At 35.1% G+C, this 22069-nt stretch overlaps 1 protein-coding gene across 2 annotated transcripts in view; it reads right to left on the reverse strand.

The window, feature by feature from the left end:
• VPS13A (vacuolar protein sorting 13 homolog A) overlaps positions 1-22069 on the reverse strand; it is a 159541-nt gene continuing 137472 nt past the window's right edge. The window contains exons 69-72 of one of the 2 annotated variants that reach the window (XM_081152259.1): positions 7239-7324; positions 5720-5843; positions 3304-3378; positions 1-1460 (exon numbers count right to left, since the gene is read on the reverse strand). In XM_081152259.1, the coding sequence (XP_081008385.1) occupies positions 1410-1460; positions 3304-3378; positions 5720-5843; positions 7239-7324 (336 nt within the window). In that variant the 3' untranslated portion in view covers positions 1-1409. Of the gene's footprint in view, positions 1461-3303; positions 3379-5719; positions 5844-7238; positions 7325-18701; positions 20615-22069 lie in introns of those variants that run through there. The other variant, XM_081152260.1, reaches the window with a different exon arrangement.

The raw sequence follows: 22069 nt of genomic DNA on the forward strand, positions 1-22069 counted from the left end.
GATAATAAACAATGTGTTTTTATAATCAAAGGACAATCAATAGTATTGAGTAGCAGGATTTGGTCAGGAAGAAACATAATTACAGTCTGGCATGCTGTTTATTTTAGCTTTTACAACAAAGCAAGGGTTTGAGGAACCCTTTCACAACCATTTATTATACAGCCTCCAATCCCAAAAAGAGTTTATAACAATTTCATGGCACATACAACATGCATCAAATACTCTGTATTATTTAATACCTAAGACACTGCTTCATTCCCTTCACGGTTCTCAGTCATACACTCGTCTCCTTTCACTTGAGAAAGCCCATGAATATTAAGGTTTCTGAACAAAAAACCAAGGAAAAAAACCCATGGTCTTATTTTTACTAATGATTTCTGTTCTGATGCACTTTACATTTAAGAGAACGATTCTCATTTGAATAACTGTAGAAAAAGCAAACTGGAAATTCTCAATCTGTTACCAACAGGACAGGTTACTGGGTTAGACTTCGGGGTAGAGACACTGGCTGTGAGAGGGGCTCTCTGCTCTGAAGCATAACTCCTATTGAAGAAGGTGGAGGTTTTGTTTATTTCATATTACCAGTGAGTGGAAAGTTGGTATTGCTAAGGCTTCAGGAATTTCCCTTTAAAGTTGGCAATCTATTAAAAACATGAGCTGGTTAAGCCAAGTAGATGCCATGGAGACGGCCTGAGGAGCTATTGCTAAGGCTTCAGAGTTCTGAGACGGGCTCTCTCCTTTGGGGTACAACACTCACTCTTCAAGACTTTCTTACGATGAGGCTTGCAAGGGTATTGTTCAATCTCTATTATATTATATATAAAAAGATTGTTTTTTATATTCATGCTGTGCATTTGAAGTATAGTTCAAACCTATCCTTTATAAAAATAAGGAAAATAATATCAAAATATTTCTGTAAAAAGAACTTCATGTTTCTAAAGAAATCACCACTAAAATTCTCTTGATACCACGGAGGCAATGTTTGATTTGACCACTGATTGATCACTCCCATCACTTATTCAGGGAGTTGGAAGTGAGCACGAGAGAAGTTCAAAGTGTAAACTAGGAACATTAAACCTCGCTCCATATGAAAGCTAAACATGGGCAATATCTCCACCACTGCAGAAATCACCTGGAGCAAATATTTAAGATTTATAAAAGAAACGTTTCTCTTTTAAAATCATTAGAATTTTAACCCGATGCATGATTCAAGTTAGAAAACCAGATGGAGCCCCAAAGAGTTGAAATATTTTAATCAATAGCTGTTTTACCTGATTCTAACTGATACATATATACATATATTTGCACTTGAAATTACTTCCGTACTATTCTTCCCCAACGGGTTCTGGAAGGTCCGAGGTGGAAGCTGCGATGATTAATCACTGTGTCTTCCGGCAGTGTTCCCTCCATCAGAGGCTCGGGGAAGGTTCTCTGGCTTCTTCTAGCTTTGTGAGGATCCACTGTTGTGAGGAAATAAACCAATATTTGCTTACATCTATGGACTTGCAATGAAACTCAAAATGCAATGAATGGAAATGTAGACGTAGGCCTTCCAGTTTAGTCAGGTGCCCAATCACAGGCAACCATCCAATTCATCCTGGTAACAGATCACTCACTCACTTAAAAGGCCCAGGCGGTCAGGTCAATGGTACTGAGTTTTATCTAACAGTGAGAATGATGTTTTTCTAAGGTCACTGAACTTGAATGTTCACCTTCAGAATAAGAAAATTAAAATGAACCATCCTGAGAGGAAGGGTAATTTGGCAGCTGGACTGAATATTATATATAAATTCAGTGTGAAAATTACCTACACAAAATTCCTTCCAATCTATGCCAATTCTATATCACAAACCTTCATGACTCCATATACAGGGTTCTACTGACTGGGTAGGAATAATTATATATTCTACAGTGGGTAGGAGTAGCATAGCAACATTCATGAGCATTTTAGGTGTTCTCATAATATAGTATTTTCTATTTTGAAAAGATCTGAAGTCACAAACATAAAATGCAAATCTTTCTATCAATAATGTCTATTGTCGTTGGGCTTGTGTGACAGATAAAAGCCTTAGAGGTGACCCTGGGGTTATCCCATTGTGAAACACGTGGGCAGAGATATCTGTGCTTCTTTAGCTTCAGCAGCAGCTAGGGGAATAGCTCTACGGGAAGGAGAGAGAGAATAGAGCTCAGTAGCCCTCTCTGGGTGCTTCTGGCAGAGCAAGAGGATTAAGAACAAACCTGGGATAAAATAACATTGTATGGAGATTACATGGAAGGTTTATTACAGAGAAGCTGAAATAGGCTGCGGTGTCCTTCAGCAGCACAAAAGGAGATGGCCTGAAAGTCACGCTATTATCTTGCTCCAGGCTGCCCCCTGCTCCAGGCAACAAGCATGCCGAGGCTCTAGTCACTTCCTTCCTTTTTCTTTGCAACTTGTCTCCCTTTCAGTTCTCTGCTCTTAGGATGCCAGTGTTGCCTTATAGCACGACATCTGGGTAGAACATCGCACAGCATGTGGGCAATGGTTCGAGGTTCCTGGTTTGGGGTCCACATGTGACAAGTGAACTGGTAAGTAGTCATATCCAGCGAGGACAGATACAGCATGAAGGCGGGAGGCCCAGGGAGTCAGTAAAAGAGCCTTGTGTTCTTATGACAAGTTTTATGACACAGCGAGTACAATTCAGCATCAGAAGCAGCGTCCTAGCTGTGATTAACCGGGTAATCAGTTGTAACTCTTCCCTTTCTTGACAGCACACATCACTGTAGCTGCCATAACCTCTAAAGTATGCATAGTGCTTTTCAGTTCACATCATTCATATTTTAAGGCAACTGAGGTTAAATGACTTCCCCAAGGTCCTATGGTCAAGAAGGAACAGAATCTATATTCAAACCCAGATTTTTCTTACTATAGGCTTGGCTCCTTCTCTTATGTGCCAGCCTATAGTAACTTTTTAAAAATCACCAGAGCTACACAGCAGAGAAGTCTACAATGTGAGGCCATCCTTTCCCTGCTAGAGATGATAGGTTAGCATTAGAATGAAATAGTTTTTGTCTGACTTTTTAAAAAAGCATTTAAAATCAGATGGAGCCATTTGATATGAAAAACAATCTAATGTGTTGAATTCAATCTAATGAAAAGTAGTTTTGGGGAAATATTATCTAGTTACATATATTAAAACTGTCAAAACACAAGAACATAATTAAAAACAAAACAAAACTTGTCTACCTTAAAAAACAGTCCAACTTTCAAGACTCTGAAAAGCAAAGCTGTATCTGTTGATGTGAAAGATTCATTATATTTACCTTAGCATCCTCTGGGGTCTTGAAGTTAATTATTTTTCCAAACTCTTTGGCATGGAATACAGACTTCACCCGTTCCTATAAACAGAATAAGTGACTTCATTAAAATGAAAATCCAGTTGTAGAAATATGATAAAGAAGTGGCGGATATCGGTGCTTCAATCGTCCATTTTACACAAATCATACACCTTAAAAAAGCCAAGGATGAGAAACCAAGAAGAACCAAATACAAATGGAAAAGAAAAAAAAGACTGAACACTAACACATCTGTTATCACTACATCTAAGTTAAAAAATTTTAGGTGAGATTTCCTAGCTAAAGCCATAAAGGGTTTACACAGGGGACAGGAAGGAGGTAAACTTGGGAGAAGTGCCACTGCTTTTCCCTCCAAAAAACTGCTCAGGCAGTTCTTGATATCCGGCCATGGAATGATGGTCTCAGCTCAAAAATACGCACATGTGTGCACATACATACACACACACGTGTTTATGGGGCTGATACACACACACATACATCTATATATAAAACTTCTAACATTTTAAACCACTGAACAAGAATGTAGCTTCAGGATCAAAGAAATCAGGGTGGGCCCTGTCTTCCACTTTTGATACTTCTTCAGTGTCCTGTTCAGTGTTTGTGGGGAGAACTGTCTAAAGTGGATACCAAACAGAGAGACAACAGGAAGGCTGCAATTCCTGAGGAGGAGGGCGGTGTTCACTGCTGTTAACTATGGGCAGGGTTGCAGAAGCAGCAACGTGGAGGGTTTTACTAGTCTAACAATTCCTGTGATTGCAATATCCATGCAAAAACAGACTCCAGGAGAAATCAGATTCTTGAATTTTTTATGAAGGATGGCTGCTAATACAATGTCCCAAGAATAGGTAGAAGGGGAAGAAATCAAGGAGATAAGAAGTGTATCCTTGGAGAGAGAAAAAATATGAAGGAAAAAAAAGGCAGGAAAGCAGTATAGGCTAGACCAGAAGCTAATAGCCACTATCCCTTATTTCATAGGTTGGGCACAGGGCCTTTCATTTTCTGATTGAATTAGAGAAATTCTCAATGGGAAAAGTTGCTCCAACATCCCCAGGAACTGATATCCAGCCCTCTCCCCATGTCTCTGGACTGAGTGTTAAGGTTGGAGGAATGCTACTCACTGGTTAGCACGGGTCTGTGGCAGTTTTATTCTGGAGGCCAGCCCAGAAGACACCTACCTGCTGTCTGTCTGCCTGCGTCCAATGCCTCTTACTCCAGTGACAACTTTGTGCTCTCCTCTGGGTAACTATTTCTCACCTTCTCTCACTCCAATACTTCAGATAGAGCTGACCCTTCCTTCTTGGTAGCACCACGGTGACCCCTGCCCCCCAGACCAAAGAGATTGATTCAGGGATAAGCAAGTGACCAAAGGTGGCCCAGTGAGCAACTTTCATTCTGCTGAGCCACCAGGATGTAAACCTGGGACTCCTGCTGGCCATCCTGTCACCAAAGGACAGCCTGCTTGAGAATGAAGCCAACACTGGAGAAAGCAGAACCTGGAGATGGGGGGGGGAGGTGAAATGGAGAAGGGAGGAGAGGAAGGGGGGAGGGGAATAATTGCTGATGCCATCATTTGAGCATACCTAAGTTACAAGATGTGGACTTACAGACTTTTCAGTTACATGAGTCAATTAAATCCTTCATAGATAACAAAGAAAAAACATACTTGGGTTAAGTCTCAATATTTCCTAATACAGTCAGTGCCCAAGTGGCCCTACACATAGGTATCTGGTCAAATACCTTGAGGCCAAATACATTATCTTTTATCACATATACCTACTGTATTGCTGTACCTGGAATACCCAGTGCAATCTGCAATCGATACAACTAAGGTTGGACAGTGAGTCCCTACTGATTCACCAAATGACTAGAACTTCACTGTATTTTGTATCAACATCCAAGTAGCAGGCACTGTGCTAGCTGCTGGTAATCAAAACAGAGAACCTGTCTCTGCCTTCAAGATTATACCTGAGCTGGGAAGATAAGAGCATCTATACAAAGAGAAGGAACTACCAACCGTCAGCTGTTATTTTCAAGTGTCCTGTTGTGAGATTTTCCAGGAAAAACATTCCATAGGGCGCTGCTAGAGATTCTGAGGTATACAAGAGGCTTTCTCATTTAGCCCCGGGACAGCAGTGAGGTCAAGTTCTCTTACTGTATATAAAATAAGGACCCGGGAATGCTGCTGTCGAGGTAAAAGCACATAAAGGAGCATATTTTTTCTTGGCCTCCCTCTTTTTTCTTTAAACCTGCGTAAGACAGCAGGTATAAAGGCAAATGATAGGAAGATAAAGCAACATCTATAAAAGAGAGGAAACTTACAAAAGTAAAGTTTTTCAACGTGTTATTTTCAGTGGCCAGTTAAAAAAAAATCTATTCAACGTACCTTTGCTTCAATGCGCAATCTTCTCCCATGAACAATGAATGGCTCTTTGGTAAATTCATCAAAATTGTACTGCCACTCACATGTAAGCTGTCCAAATGTTCCTTTTGTTACAAACAATACACCACTGCAAAAAAAAAAAAAAAATCCAGGCACTTATATCCAACAATAGAATAATATCAGGAACACATTCTTTGCAAGAGCACACAGAACATTCACCAAGACTATATTCTGGGTCATAAAAACCTTAATGAATGTAAAAGAACTGAAATCTTACAAAGTCTGTTCTCAGATCATAATAAAATTAAGTTAGAAACCAATAATAGAAAAATAAGAATATTTTTAAATGCTTGAGAATTAGCATACGTCTAAATAATCCACAGGTCAAAGAATCTCAAAAGAAATTAGAAAACATTCTGGACTGAATGAAAATGAAAATAGATCATAACCAAATTTATGGGCTGCAGCTTAAGCAATGTTAGTGGGAAATTTTTAGCACAACATACTTATATTAGAAAAAATAAAGTAGATGTAAAGTAAAATATATAAGGTACTTTACAAGAAATAAGAAAAAATTGCAGAACCTATTACTGACCAGTATTTTGGGAAACTTTTGTGCCATTAATACTTTAGAATAAATGCTTTCATTACTAAGGCTCCACATAATATGTATACCAACCTACAACAGAAACAGGCTTTTAAAATTAATTCTTGTTTTCCCCCATTTTGAGGGGAAAATAACACGATGCAAATACACTCTATAATAATTCTATTTAATTCTCCCTTCAAAGGCCTTTCTTCCCCAATTCTTCCTTCTGGTTGAGACATCAACTGTAGGTACAACAGAGGTTTTTTTAAGATATATGTTAAGGAATTGAGTTAAAGAAAAGGCAGGCTCCTGGCTGGATGGAAGAGAAAACTAATGAGGACTTACAGGCCTCTCCTCAGTCTTCTGCCTCTGATCCGCTTTCACCAGCCCTGGATCACAGGGGCTGTGGAACAAACCCACTGGTCCCCTAGTACGTCTCAAGCACGTGGACATTCAAAGTCAGGCTAATCTTATAGCAGGTACCTAGAATCCCTCTCCTGATTCAAAGATGCTTTTATGCTCAAATATGAAACTTGGGAAGAAAGGAAATCCTGAGAATATTACCTTCCAATCAATTGCAACTAACTCCCTTCCTTTACTCTGTCAATATTTATGTGACCTCATTGAAAAAGTTCTATATCAGAAAGAAGGTAATTTTTTAAATGTTGCAAGATTTGTAAACTAATACATTGCAGCTGACTCTTGTTTAACACTGATGCATCCCTATGCAGTGGCAATGAGGGAGAGAAAGGGTTCATAAAAACAGGATTGAAAATTGCTGTGAACAAAGTAACTGCTGAAGTATTGTTTTAGAAACAATTTCGATGAAAATTACAGGAAGAGGACCAGAGTTAGCAGAGTTAACAACTGCTTCACTTCCTGAGTGGCTGTCAGTTAACCCCTTATCAAATTACATCAGAGAAAGAAACTTACCTTTTGGTTATCATTAACATATCTGTTTTATTGATCATGACATGGGTGAAATATTTGCATTTTGCAAATCTTCCATTTTCCATGACCTAAAAAAAATGAGAGAGAAAATCAGTAATTATTCCAATTGTAATGTAAGTAATCCCTTATGATCTTCTAAAGCTATTTCTCAATGGGGTTAAGTCATTAACATATTTACATAGTAAATACATCATCAGAAAACTGAATGTTCACAAAGTAATTGCTGCTTCCTTTTTAAAAGCACCTATCTGCACTGCTTTACTCAAGATTATTCAATTGCAAGCTATACCAATCTAATGCTGGATTTTTATAAGATATTGTTTCCACCTTACCGAATCTACATTGAGGCAGTAAGTTTAATATTAAACCATCATATTCATTTTATCTTGGGAAATATATCAGTATTTGATCACATCTGTACAAAAACACATGTAAACACATTAAACATGTATCACATAAATTACTATTAGCCTCTTCCCTGGAATTTCCATATTTGCCTTACAAATATGCTTTTCTTTGTCAATCTCACAACTCATTCAAAAATAAGGAACAAAGTGTTTCTGGACAAAGAGGGAACCCCAGGACCTAATTAACCTACGCAGTGGCCTTTAAGTATATTTTCAAGAATACACTTGAAACACTGTATATTCACAACATTGTCAGCAATCCTCTGTCCCAGGATATATAAAGATAACTATATAAACAAAAGAGACTTAATCATTTTTAATTCTGCTTCTAAACACCACTATTTTCTCTGAGGATGAAGTTACTTTGGCTATTTAAAATATATAGTAGGCCAGACTACTATTTTTTAAAGACTAGCAATGTAATTGTGACTAAGAGCCCTCAAAAAGAGGTATGTTGAGAATTTGGCTGAAATGTTAGATCTCTTGAAGAAATCCCAAAAGAGGATATAAAGATTTTAGAAAATTATGTTCCATGAAGCCCTCTCTCTCTCTATATATAATTATTTAGCCTAGAAGAAAGGTAATGAGTGACTTCTTAATAATCTTGGTAGAGAAGCTGGATAGAATAGTCTTCATTTCTATTGGAGACAAGTTAAAACAACAAAAAACCAACACCAACAGCAGGGGGAGGTGTACAAATTAATTGCATGGGAGAATTTTCTAACTTCAAAGATTATAATATTGAGGAAAGAGAATCTTTACTATTTCCTGCAGTAGGTAGGACAAGTAAACACAAATTTCTTGAATTACAAATGAAAAAGGGACATAACCACAGAGTTAGAAGAAATAAGAATTATTAGATTGCAAATTATGTAAATAAATTTGAAAACAGCTCGGTGTTGGTAGACTTTATATACAGACATATCATAGAAGGAATACAGATTTCAGAAACTGACCAAAATGCACATAGGACTTTATAAAATTCTATATATACAAATATAGGAATTTATGAAATCAAAACAGCATTTCAAATTCCTGAACAAAAGCGTGTATTATCCAAAGCTGGTGTTTCAGGCAGCCAGCTGGCTAAAATCCCTACCTCTCTCTATACCAAATTAATTCCACATGGATCACTTACTTAAGTATGTAAATAATACTACAGGGGTACTAAAAAGTAACATTTTAATAATCTTAAAGTGGGAAAGGCTTAAATATAAAATACAAAGTCCATAAAATTTAATGTAAAAAATTTCCTAAATACATGAAAATTAAATACTATTAAATGGCAAAATAATAAGCAAATAAACAGAAATAAAATAACACAAAAACCAAAGAATGTCTGGGAAACGTTTGTCAATACAGAGTTACAGAGCTAATTTCATAACAGGGAATTCTAGGAATATGAATAAACCAATATAAAAAAATGAGTAATAGGAGAATGTCTAAAATTTATGAACAGGTAGTTGAGCAAAACACAAACAAAATCTGACCCATAAATATATGAGAAAATCTTCAAGTTAATTCAAAATCAAGAAAATGCAAATCAATTAAATGTACCCTTTGAGTCTACAATTCCACTGCCAGGATTTATCTTATGTAAAAGTATCTCAAGACATACATATAAAAATCTTCATGATAATATTGTGTTAAAAGCAAAAAATGTAAATTAATAAGGGACTATTTGAGTAAATTATAGTACAGCCATATAATGGGACAGGAGAAAGAAAAAGGTAGGAATGTATACAGACACAGAAAAATACGTTCTCTTGTGAAATTACTGAGAATGAATGGGGTAACATGTATACTCACTTATATATGCACAGAAAATTTCTGGAGGGTTGGTAGTAACACACCAATCTGCTCATTGCACTTATCTCTGGGAGGTGGAAGTGAAGCTTTATTTTCAACTTTACATTCTTTTGTTTCAGTTTTGTGGTATTTGAAAAGAAGTTAGCTTAAAAGTACTTACTTTCTTTTGTTTTCTATGGCCAAGTTTTAAAATCAAGACTACAAATGATCTCCAGAATATCAACTGCTACTGGAGTCAAGAGTCCCTATACCCCATTAATAGATCAAAACCTTTAAATAACTTAAAAGCTATGGTTGAACTCTAACCTCAGTATCCAGCTTCTATTTCAACATTGTTAAGTTTGGGCATTGCAGTTGAGCCTGTCTCTCATCGCTTTCCACTCTTCAGACCCAACTTAAATAAAATTTATCCTGTGTATATAAGCAATTAAACCAATTTCAATAGTCAGAATAGCATCTAGTATAAATAAAAGCTAAAAAAAAAACACACACCAAAAAAGTCACTCATGCAATGTTTTTTGGAGTTCATAAAAAAACATTAGCTACTACACTTGAAAAATGAATGGACATTGTAATCCAGTCTACTCTGAAAGATAAAACGAACTATACTCTGTTATCAGAATGAATATACAGGGTGTTCCCCCCCAAAAATGTATACATACTGTAAGAGCTTATAGCTCAATTTTGAAAATGAAATATATTTTAATAAACACTGCCTTTATAATTATTCAAAGTATGTGTATATATTTTGGGGGGACACCTTATATTTGAATAAATGTCAAAGATAACTCCTTATACAGGAAAATTTTGCTGGTCAGTCTCCATTACAAATGTGAATATGGAAGAACAGCACTATAAGCAGAAGCTAAAACTTGGGAACTAGATAGATCCCAGAGAAGCCTGGGAGAGAATGGGAGAGAACGTGATACATCAGCCATCAGCTCCCGCCCTGCTGCAGAGTCTACAAACACCGGGCTTTGGTAACAATCTCCTAAGTTCCTCGCATACGGAGCTTTGTACTGCTTAGAATGTCATTATATATTATTTTATGGGAAACAAAACAATAGAATTTTCCACCTGAAGGAATGTTATTGTACATCCAAACCAGTCTCTTACTTTCACCCCTGCAGAAATCGAGGATTGTGGTTTTGTTTGTTTTCATATATCTTTATTGATTTCAGAGGGAGAAGGGGAGAGAGACAGAAACATCAGTGATGAGAGAGTCGTCAGTGATCGGCTGCCTCCTGCACGCCCCCTGACCGGGAATCGAACGGCAATCTCCTGGATCCTAGGCTGAGGCCCAACCCGAGCCACGCCGGCCAGGCCAGGTGAGAGCTTTATCCATCTAATCTTCACAACAACCTTGTGCAGTTCAGTTATATTACAGTTAACTGACTTGCTCGGGGTCATACTGTCAGTTGCAAAAGTGGGCTCAGAAAAGTGGTTTATTTCTAATTCCAGTGCTTTTCCCTATACCATGAAGTCTCCTCTTATGATGTCAGTCATATGTTTCCCACGGTATCCCCAAAATACCTTCAATATTCCTGGATGCCGGATTTGCTGAGGCAGTCTGCTAAAGCAGCTCAGGCTGGCTGTTTGTTTGTTTGAGGTTAAAAGAATCCAAATAGTTCAGTGTTAATATGCTACCTTTCTTCATCCCCAACACATGTTACGTATGAATGTCTCTACTAAAACAATTTGTGATGCCCTTTAAAATAAATGAACTAGCAAAACCAGGGCTAGGAATCACTATGTAGAGCCTTTGCATAAAGACCAAGATTTGGCTGAACTATCAAATGATTTGACTGAAGTATTTAGTACTAGCCAGTACTTTAGATATGTTAGCCTCATTTAACATGCTGTAATGTTAAAGAAAAAACAACCTTTTATTTATAAAAAGTATATATGAATTACCTATCATTGTTTAAGAATGTTCTTAAAAAAATAAACAGAGAAACACAAAGGTAAATGCATTCATTACATATAGCTGCCAGAATCGGTAGATAACAATGAAAATGTATGGTTGATGCTAAAAGAGTCCCTTTTGCATTAGAAAAGATGAGTATGCGAACCTTAGTTTATTAGATATAAGTAAATCCAAACCAAACTGATCACAAACTTAGAAACACACAGAAAGTAGAAACCTGAAAGACAGTGGTGTCAGGGTTACCCTCGGCTAATATCTGTATTTCCTGTCAAATATGTCCCAATACCTTAGAAGCAGAACACAAGCTAGAAAGTACCGTGCAGAAAACATAGCTAACTCTCAAATCATACAAATGCTATGAAGTAACAGGGTTCTGTAACAAAAATATTTCTGGGGGGGAAAAAGTAAAATATGAATAGGTACATATTAGGAACAAATCACTAACACGAAAGGCATGAAACCCCCCAAATTATCCAGTTGTCCCTCGGTATCCACAAGGGATTGGCTCTGGGGCTCCCCACCCCCACACACATCAATACCAAAATCTGGCAATGCTCAAATCCCTTAGTTGGGCCTCCATATCTGTGGGTTCCACATCCTCAGATTCAATTTGATATGTGGTCAGTGGAACCAGCAGATATGAAGGGCTCACTCTAAAGTGCTAATATTAGTGGGAAATATATTTAATAAAATTGGATAAAGAAGAACACATAGTTTTGCTAAAAACAAAAACAAAATTTGATTACTATTTAAATTTTTTAAAGGTCATGGGAGCTAGAAGAAAAATGAAATTCATCTAGATGAAAGATAAAGAATGCTATCAAGCAAGAAAAACTGCTAGACAACAAATAAATGGTTTTATAGATTGGCTAATTTGAATATTCAGGAGATGATGGAAAAAGAGAAAAGGTTTAGGAACAGATTATACCAAAAAATTAAACTTACTTTTTAAAAACAACAAAATTTATATGCATATATGCATAACCCATGGACATAGACAATAGTGTGGTAAAGGACTAGGTCAGGGGGTAGAAAAGGTCAATGGGGAGGGGGAAGGGACATCTGTAATACTTTCAATAATAAAGATAAATTTAAAAAAATAAAAACAACAAAGTTCAGGCAAGTAATTGTAAATCAAAATAGTAAATGCTACCATTTCTTAATTATTTAAAAAGGAGATAATTTGCTCAAAACAATTTTATCTTTAGAGGAAAACGTAATCAATAAGTATATCTTCCTTAGAATTATGTTATTAAAGATTATGGATAAAAAACGATTTACAAATTCACTTCAAATGTGAAAGACTTTGAGGGCCACGGCCAGGAAAAACAGGCATTCAACCAAGCTTCGTGATCAACTATAGTAGACATTCATTACCTCAAAGCTCTATGACTTCATATATATATAATAGAATAAATGTAAAAAGGAGTGAAAAAGTTATATTTAGCTTACTCCATGAGGCAAGTTGGTTAAGAAAACAAACAAACAAATCTCATTGGCTGTCATCAAATCTGAAGAGGAATCAGCCCTTAATTAATCCCCCACACCTTTGTCTCTTCCCATGCTAATGAGCTATTTCATTTGTCAACCAAACTATAAATTATGCTGACAGCTTAGACAGTGTAGGAAAGCTGAGCACAACTCTGTGACATCAAATCAAATCAAATAACTATTCCTTAAGAAATGTGAACTGTCATCAACTGGTTCAACTAAAACAGTCTGGAGAAAGGGCAGAATTATGTTCATGACATTATTATGTACATTGACAACTACAAACCATTAAATCACCTACCTAGTACATTATACGAAAAGGGCCAAAAAGATAGGTTAGAAATAATAAGTTACAAGAGTCTCTGTAATGAACCTCTATGAGCAACATTTATGACCCATGATACTACATATACTTGAAAACAACAACATTTCTCATAAAATACTATAGAATTCAGAGCAGTCCAAATAACTAAGGTTTTATTGCTTCTATTGCTCACCAATTAGTGTGTGAAAATTGTCCTGGTATTTTACCTATTCTATTAATCTTGAAAGGAGAAAGAAGGATGAAATGATGCTTTATCTTGGTGGAGAGGAGACAGTGAGGAATAACAATTATACAGCGATGACCAAGAATTAGCATCGACTGCTACTCATCTGGAATTAGACACTGTGTTACTATTCATACACATTACTTCACTTGTTCTAATTCAGCACCACCACCAAGGCACCTTTATCTCAACATCAAGGGACTGTTAAGTACTATAATTATCTCTATTTTATAGTCTGGAAACTGAGGTCAGATAAGCATAACAGAAGATTATAATGCTAATAACAGGAAAGGTTGGAACTGAACTCAAGTTTACCTAGTTCCAGAATCCAGGCCCTGAGCCACAGGGTATTGCTGCATCTCAGATAATTTTATTCTCAAGATGTGCACAGAACTGTATATATTCCAGTAGATGCAGTGGGATTCCATTGTTTCAGATGACAAAAAAAACACACACCTTTTTCACAGGATATTTGGCCAATAAAAAAAATACTTTTCATACTTAAACTAAAGTCTAACAACACTATGGTAGTATTGCTAGAAAAAAATCTCAATTAGCAGTTCTAACCTCAACTTATGCTGAAAATCTCTGTACTGTCCAAAGCAAGCAGGGAAAGTCGTAAGGCAGAGCTCTAACACATCAGCAGCAAAGTCATGGGTTGAGTCCCACGTTACAATTTAGCACCTTTAGCTAAATAAAGACTAAAGAGCTTCAAAACTAATACTTACTGCAGAGTTTTAGCTCTATTTGCACATCCTCAGTATGAAGAAAGCAAGACTCAAGTTGAATCTACTTGAACTTAACATTTCAGGATTTCTTTTAAAGTTAAATGTACCAACTTTTAATTTTAATAGTACTTATCTTTCCTTAATATATTGAAGAAATGCAATGATGACAAACTTTTGAAAAAGACCAGACAGTTTCAGTCCAGTTACTGGATTAAAAAAGAGAATTAAAAAATTCATTTTATACTTGAGACAGACAGAAAACTGGAACCGCCCATAAGTGGAACTATTGCCTCTGGAAAAAGACATAATTTCAAAGTCTCATTCAAAAAGTATTTTAATGTAACACTGGAAGGTTCTAAGTGGGGTGAATTACTCTACTGGTCCAAAATAAAGTTTGTGGGATTTAGTACTAAATATTCAAAAGTGTGGGCCTTCGAAAATGCTGTGCCAAAGACTCTCCAAGAGATTTCTGCTAAACTAATAAATGAGGTCTGAGAATTGCGTCCAAGTTGGACAGGCAGTCTCCATTTCCATGTGCTCTGCGGTATCAGAGACGCTAAGAACTTGAACGTGCCTGCGTAACAGAATTGGGCTCTCCTCAGTGTTCTCCTCCCATTCAGAAGTAGGCTTCTGGGGAGGAAGAGTTCCAGAATGAAGAGTGAAACCAATAAGCCTTGATCTCCTAATTCTTGTGCACTTACTCAAAATTTCAGATGAAGCCAGGAAGGTAATCTGGTGATCTGACTGCCTACGGGAAGCCCTTTTTTCCAGATCAGTTGTAATTCTCCTCCCGAGTAAAGGGAAAGGCCGCGTCAGCTGAAGGCAGTTACGGTCCAACTGCTATTAAGGCAGTGTCTGAAGCTAATTATAAACCTCTGTCATTTCTGAAAGAAAAGAAATATACAACAAACACAAACAGCCTCCCTTCTATAACAACTTACATCATGACAACTATGATATCTTTGTAAGAGATGTAAAAGGCTTAAAGACAGCACAGATAAAGTTTAAAAATATCTGAAATGCTTGAGAATATACTACCCCCATGGGAAAACCCGGTTGTCAATACTCATACACAATGAAAGAACAACACAACGGTCCTGTGTGTACACACACACACACACACACACACACTCTTAAGGGGTAGAGTATTTTTTTTAAAAGCAGACTCAAAAGGTAGAACTATGTCCAATCAAAAAATAAAAATAAAAAAAAGCTTCCACATCAGCTATGAAAATAAAGGTTTGCTGGCTATTTATGTATTCCAGAAATAAAAACCAGGCTTTCCATATTAGAGATGATTCTATAAATGGGTCACTTTTAAAACCTTTATAAGTTAATAAATGTTTATAAAAATTTACAGTAATAAGTATATAACAGACATATATTTGGATCATAATCACATGAATAAATAATTTAAAAATGAAATGTCATCAATGGTGAGGATACAGGATAACTTTTTTCTTTTCTGAACATATATTTCTGAACATATTATATTAGAAAATAATCTACTTTAATTTTTGAAAATTTTTGATGTCTCCTGTAAAATACTAAAATTATAGATTGAGAATATTAGCTAACTGATTCATAAGAGCAATTTAGCTTTATCATGGAAGTAACGGTCTCTAAATTTTTAATTTAACAGAAACCCCAAGTTGTATTGAACATACTCAGGATATTTTTGCAGACATGTAGTTAACAGGTTATTGATAAATGATAATTTATGGTAGAAAAATGATAATTTATGGTAGGAAAACAGTAAGAAGAATATACTTAGCTAAATCTCTGACTCTGTGTTTTTAAATACAAATAATGATTATAATATTTTGAATGCTCAAATATTTAAGCATCTCTAAGATCCAGAGGAATGGCACAATGCAATTTAGATGTCTGTTACCATTTCACTGCTTAGAATATGTATATGCAATGAAGAAGGTTACATTAAAAAACAATTTTATGAAATTATTAAATATTTATTTTAAAACTGATATTTAGAGGTATACTGTTGCTATATATATGGGTGGATATGAAATAACTGCTAAATAAATTTATCACACTAATTGAGAAATAATTATGGAAATGAAAATTGTCTACCACCTTAAAACAAAACAAACCATAAACACCTTTATATGATAATCATGTTATCCTAATTACCTCCTTGACACAGATCTATTTGAAATCATGTATTTTATTTTTCTTTATTATTCAAGACTTTCTGTAATGTTCTGTGTAGTGCTGCTTACACTTACTGTACCTCATAAACTCAAACATATGTCCACTGAAATTAAAGATTAACGAGCTAAATATTTTTAATTGATCTCCATGTATCCCAAAGGTGCAGGGGTAGAATAATAAATAAAAATGATATTCTTTTATATATGCATCCCTATATTCATTGCAGCATTATTTACAATAGTTAAGATATGGAAGGAACTCAAGTCCATCAATAGACAAATGCATACATATATACAATGAACAATTACTTGGCTATAAAAAAGAATGAAATCTTACCATTTGCAACAGTATAGATGAACCTATAGGGTATTATGCTAAGTAAAATAAGTCAGTCAGAGAAAGGCAAATACTATATGATTTCACTTATATGTGGAATCTAAAGAATGAAATAAACAAACAAAATAGAAACAGACTCATAAAGAGAACAGAGCGATGGCTGCCAAAGGGGTGGGGGTTGGGAGGCTGGGTGAAAAAGGTGAAGGGATTGAGAAGTACAAATTGCAGTTAAAAAACAGCCACAGGGATGTAAAGTACAGCATAGAAAATATAGTCAATATTATAGTAACTATGATGGTGCCAGGTGGGTACTGGAAATATCGAAGGGAACACTTTGTGAAGTGTAAGATTGCCTAACCGTTACACTGTATGCCAGAAACTAATACAAAATAATACTGAATGTAAACTGTAATTGACAAATGAAATTAAATTGACATTCTTTTCATATATTCATCATAAGTATTACTTGATCTAAATGAATAACTGAGTATCTTATTCTGACCCCATAGGACCTTTAAGATTTTTAGACTATTATAATCTATTATAAAAACTTGTAAGTAAATATATAAAATGAAAAACAGAGGCTTGAAGGGGCAGTAGAAAAAGGCATTCAAATAACATTTGGGATGGTTGTTCCTAGTCTCCTTCCCACCAATACAGGAAAGCATAATGCAAAATTTCACCGCAGGGCTTAACTCAGACAAACTAGTACCGCAGCTGCTGCAGCAGCCACCCGCCTCACCCGCCCCAGTGTGCACGGCCTTCAGATGTACCCACAGCAGCCCCCATACACGTCACGTTGAACACTGATGTCCTAGTCACAGAGCAACAGGGGCTCCTTTTGTAAATGTTAACAACACGACTTTAAAATCACTCAACATTGCATCGATGATAGGTGTTTTGAACTATTTCAAAAAGTAAAATTTGTAAAATCCTGATTTTAAATATAGGAACAAACAGAAATTTATTCTGACTTCCTTTTCTAGAAGGAATATTGAAAGTTGGCAATACTGTTCTGGACTTACATTTGTTTTATCTATGTGCAATGTGAGCACTAATGAATTTTATTTACAGGCTCATTTTATACACTTATCCATGGGGACAGGTATCCACAATTTCAGGTAAATTCTTCTTCCTGTCAGTTTTCAGTGTCACTCAAGTGTGAAGCAGACACAAACAAAACAAAGAAGAGGCGATCATTCCCTTAGAAAAGAGAGAACCCTGCTCCTTTTCTACATGTAAGCCATGATCACATAGAAATTTGAAATATAAATAAAGTTAAAGGACATGGAAAGGAATGGTATTACATATTCTTTCAAACATAGCTTTCTCTCTAGACTTTCTTATTAGATGGATTCTTCCATTTTAAAGTTCTAATTATTTACAGAGCCACTAATAAACAAACAAAAGACATGTTCATCTCATTAGAGCCCCAAAGTTGAGCTCTTTCCTATACATTTGATAAGGAATAAGATGATATTTTTGTCCAGGCCCTATTTCATCATCAATAAAATACTGGTGTAAAACAAAAAAACTCATTTTCTATATATTTGATAAGGAGCAAAAGAGATTTTTTGTCCAGGTTCTAAATCTCCATCAAGAACACATTGGTGTAAAACAATAAAGCTAGCCTTAGTCTTAAACATTTCCCCAACAAAAGAAATATAATTTTTTTTTTAAGAAACTGAAAAAATAATACCTGTGGTCAAAGAAGCTTAGGAAGATTTCTCTGTGATAGGTAAACAGAAAGAACAAAGGCAATTACACTATCAGAGAACATATTTCACTTCTAAGGGCTAAAAACACCTTGCTGACTGGCTATTTCAAGCCAGAACTCGCCCGTGCGGCCAGCTATTTTGGTCAGCAAGGTGTTTAGAATTACTTAATGTAAATGCATCACGAGTTATTTCAAGACTGGTCAGCAACGTTCATTCGGACACGTAAATATATGTACACTTGTGACCAGTCAGCAATGATGAATCCTTAAGACCACAAGAACAAAGTTGCTACGATATTGTTTTAAATATTTTTATTGTTCAAGACATTTTAAATAAATGTAATCCTACTTCCAATTTCCTTTTCATTAAAATGGTAAGTCACTGCCGAAATATCCAGAACTTTTTCCAGATAAATTCTTAAGGATGTTTTACAAAACCTGTACCATAGAATTAAGTGTGACACACCAACCACAGGAAACTCCCCTTTAGAAAGGCCTTGCACCTAGCAAAGTTGGGAAGAATGCAATAAAGACCTTCCTCAGGCATACATGATACATAACAATAGGCTGTATTCTCTATAGCTCCTAGTAGAACCAGCAGGCTTTGATTTTGAACAGGGGTGACAGAGCAGTGGGGGATGACAAATACAAATTGTCTCTGATACCAGTAGTGACTATTTTAATGGACACTGTTTTCATTTATTCACTTATTCCAAAAAAGGTAAGGAAATTACTTTGATGAGAATAATAATTAAATTCTTTGTCATTCACATATTTCTTAGTCCTAGTACACATGACCTTGGTTTCTATTTAATTTGAACGAAAGCTAGGGAGGTCGTAATTTCGAAAGAGCTGATAATTTTCAGCTTCCTTTTCTGCAAGCTCAATATTAAAAATTTTAAGTAGTCATTTTCTAAGAAATGGAAAACAGTGATTTACAGAAATAAAATCCTGATAAGCTTAAGAATTAGGAGAAATTCAGGCATCATAGGCTTAATCAAGCCAAAAGTTGAACAATTAAGGTAATTTTTTACTGTAATTTAATGTAAGTCCATTATGAACAAAGTGCTTGATATAACCCAAAAGCATTGCAGTCATAAGGGATGAAACATTATACTACTAATAGTCATCCACTTTTTATAGTTTTTTAAATAATACATCTGATATACTAGGGAAACAAGACAAGACAGTTTCACTAAGTTGACATTACAAAAAAAAAAAGCCAAATCCTTCAACACAAAACATAAAACATGTGCTTATAAAGACATAGATAACATTTTCCCAATATTATCAAGTAAAATTATGCTTACTATAAACATTCTTCTATGTCCTGAATTTGTATCATTTTATAATAGGGATATATAGTATATAGATATGTAAGTTAATAAGTAAATATAATGACTATAAAACTTTGTTCATTGTTTCACTATATATATAATATGTACAAAATGAAATAAAGTAAATCAAAGAACACTTTTTTCATTCTGACTAAATCATCGCTTCCATGACAAATCATAAATGTTCCTTATAATAGTAGTCCAAACTATATGATTTTGGAACAGAACAACAAATTCGTATTGCTTCAAGTTACATAAGTTTATTATTTAAAAATTTTTGACAAAAATACTTTTAAAATGCTAAATATAAAATATTGACCATTAGTATTCTTCCTTTCCCTTCCTTTCTTTCTTTCTTCCTTTCTTTCTTTCCTCTTCCTTTATTTCTTTTTTTTCACAATGGCATTACATTACAGCCCAAAACATGTACAAAGAACATTAAAAATGGCCTTTTGCTAACAAATAGATACTTCAAAATAAGATAAAGCTAGTTAACATTAACAAAAAATTTAAGTCTAACTAAATCTTAAAGACAAACTATTACAAAACTACAAAATATACACAAGCAAATTCTATAATACATAGTATGCCCTACTTTAGGTGTATAATACATTTTTCTGTGATTAAATAATGCAATTATTTTGCATTTTGAAATTGTGTAGAAAAACATTTTTAAAAGAAAAGGTACTTTAACTCACTAAAAATGAGCATATGGGTGTTATGGTAGCAGTCATGCAAAACATGTTAATGAAACATTTCAAATAAAATGACAAAGGACATATTAACTTTAACATCTGAGATCTGACTAGTAATCATCGTCATCATCATCATCATCATTTCTACTGCTACTGTGAGTCATAATCCATTCCCTGTAGGCCTGAATTTTCTGTGAGCATGGTAAAGGAAAAAAGAAGCACAGTGGTTAGTTAAGTGTGACAGGTTCTTTGGAAAGCATGTAAAGTCATGACATGTTCGAGGAGTCAAAATAATTTGGAAGCAGACACTTCAGCTCTGAGTAGGATAGTCATTATGGGTATAATGTCCCCGATCTTAATAGGCTAAGACTAAACTATTGGTTGTTACATGTAATGTATAAAATAGTTTGGTGATACCAATAGGTATCCTGGGGATAAATTAGAATTACTCCATTTCTCTAGTAGGCAACTTCAATTTACGACCAGGAAGCATTACGATGACGCGCTACTACCTTTTAGATAGAATGGTATACAACAAAAGTGTGTTTTACATTTAATTATTATATAGGGGCAGACAGAATTTAGTGAACACAGAGCATGATTTTTAGAAAATTAGAAAATAAAAGGAGAAACATTTGAAAGTACTAAACATTTTTTCAGGGTACCATTGTTATATCACTTAGATTAAATCTAAGCTGATGAGGTTTTGAATCCTGTTTCTATGTGATCTAGTTCTTTACCAGAGTACTCATATGTTTTAAAGTGTTTGCTAGGAATACAGTAGAGTTCTGACTCAAAGCAGCACTGTTACGACCAAGGCCACAACCCAGTTCTTGTATCTGTAAGAAAATAATGCTAACTGCAGACATCCTAAGGCATCTGCTGAATCCCTATAGGTATTCCAGCTAATACTCGGTTTAATGCTCTTGTTGAAAAACAAGTAATGGCTGACAAGAATTGTGTGTGTATAGTCATTTAAATAATTCTTTTAGCAATTAATGCAAAGAATGGCCTACTAAAAATAATGTACGTATTTAAAAAATATATAGTCAAAAGTCATGACCTTTAAATCCCAAAGTACAAAGCTTCAGAAAACAATTAATGAAGGTGTAGAATAAGTTGACTTGCCAATGAAATCAAGTTACCAACCATGAGAAATGTTTGGTATCTCATGGCTTTCTTATGCATTATAATCTGTTTTCTAATAATGACAATGTATTTCTAAACTCTCCTTACTATTAATCCTTACTTCCTAATAAGTCTATTAAAATGTTAGTAACTTCTTCACTGTGTTCTCAAGAGGGAAGGCAGGTACTAAGTAGAAATATATGTTTCATATGTATGAACCACAAGTTAGTTCTGCAACATTTCCACCTTCCAAAGAATGATATACTGGCATTGTAGAGAGTGTACAAAATGCCCTTGAGAGCACAGTCTCTCATTTGATTGCCAGTTCCATCCCCATATGGTATTATTTTGATGCTTTAAAAACATTTTAAACACAGTGTAAAATCACTTTACTAAATATCCCACATTAACTCAATGGTTATGTTTTACTACATTAATGAAAACACATTTTATATAAAATTATATACTCTGCGTGCAGTGAGCAAAATATCAAAGTTTCAAATCTTTGCCCTAACCAC

Source organism: Miniopterus schreibersii (genome assembly GCF_964146895.1).
Source record: "Miniopterus schreibersii genome assembly, chromosome: 11".
NCBI lineage: Eukaryota > Metazoa > Chordata > Mammalia > Chiroptera > Miniopteridae > Miniopterus > Miniopterus schreibersii.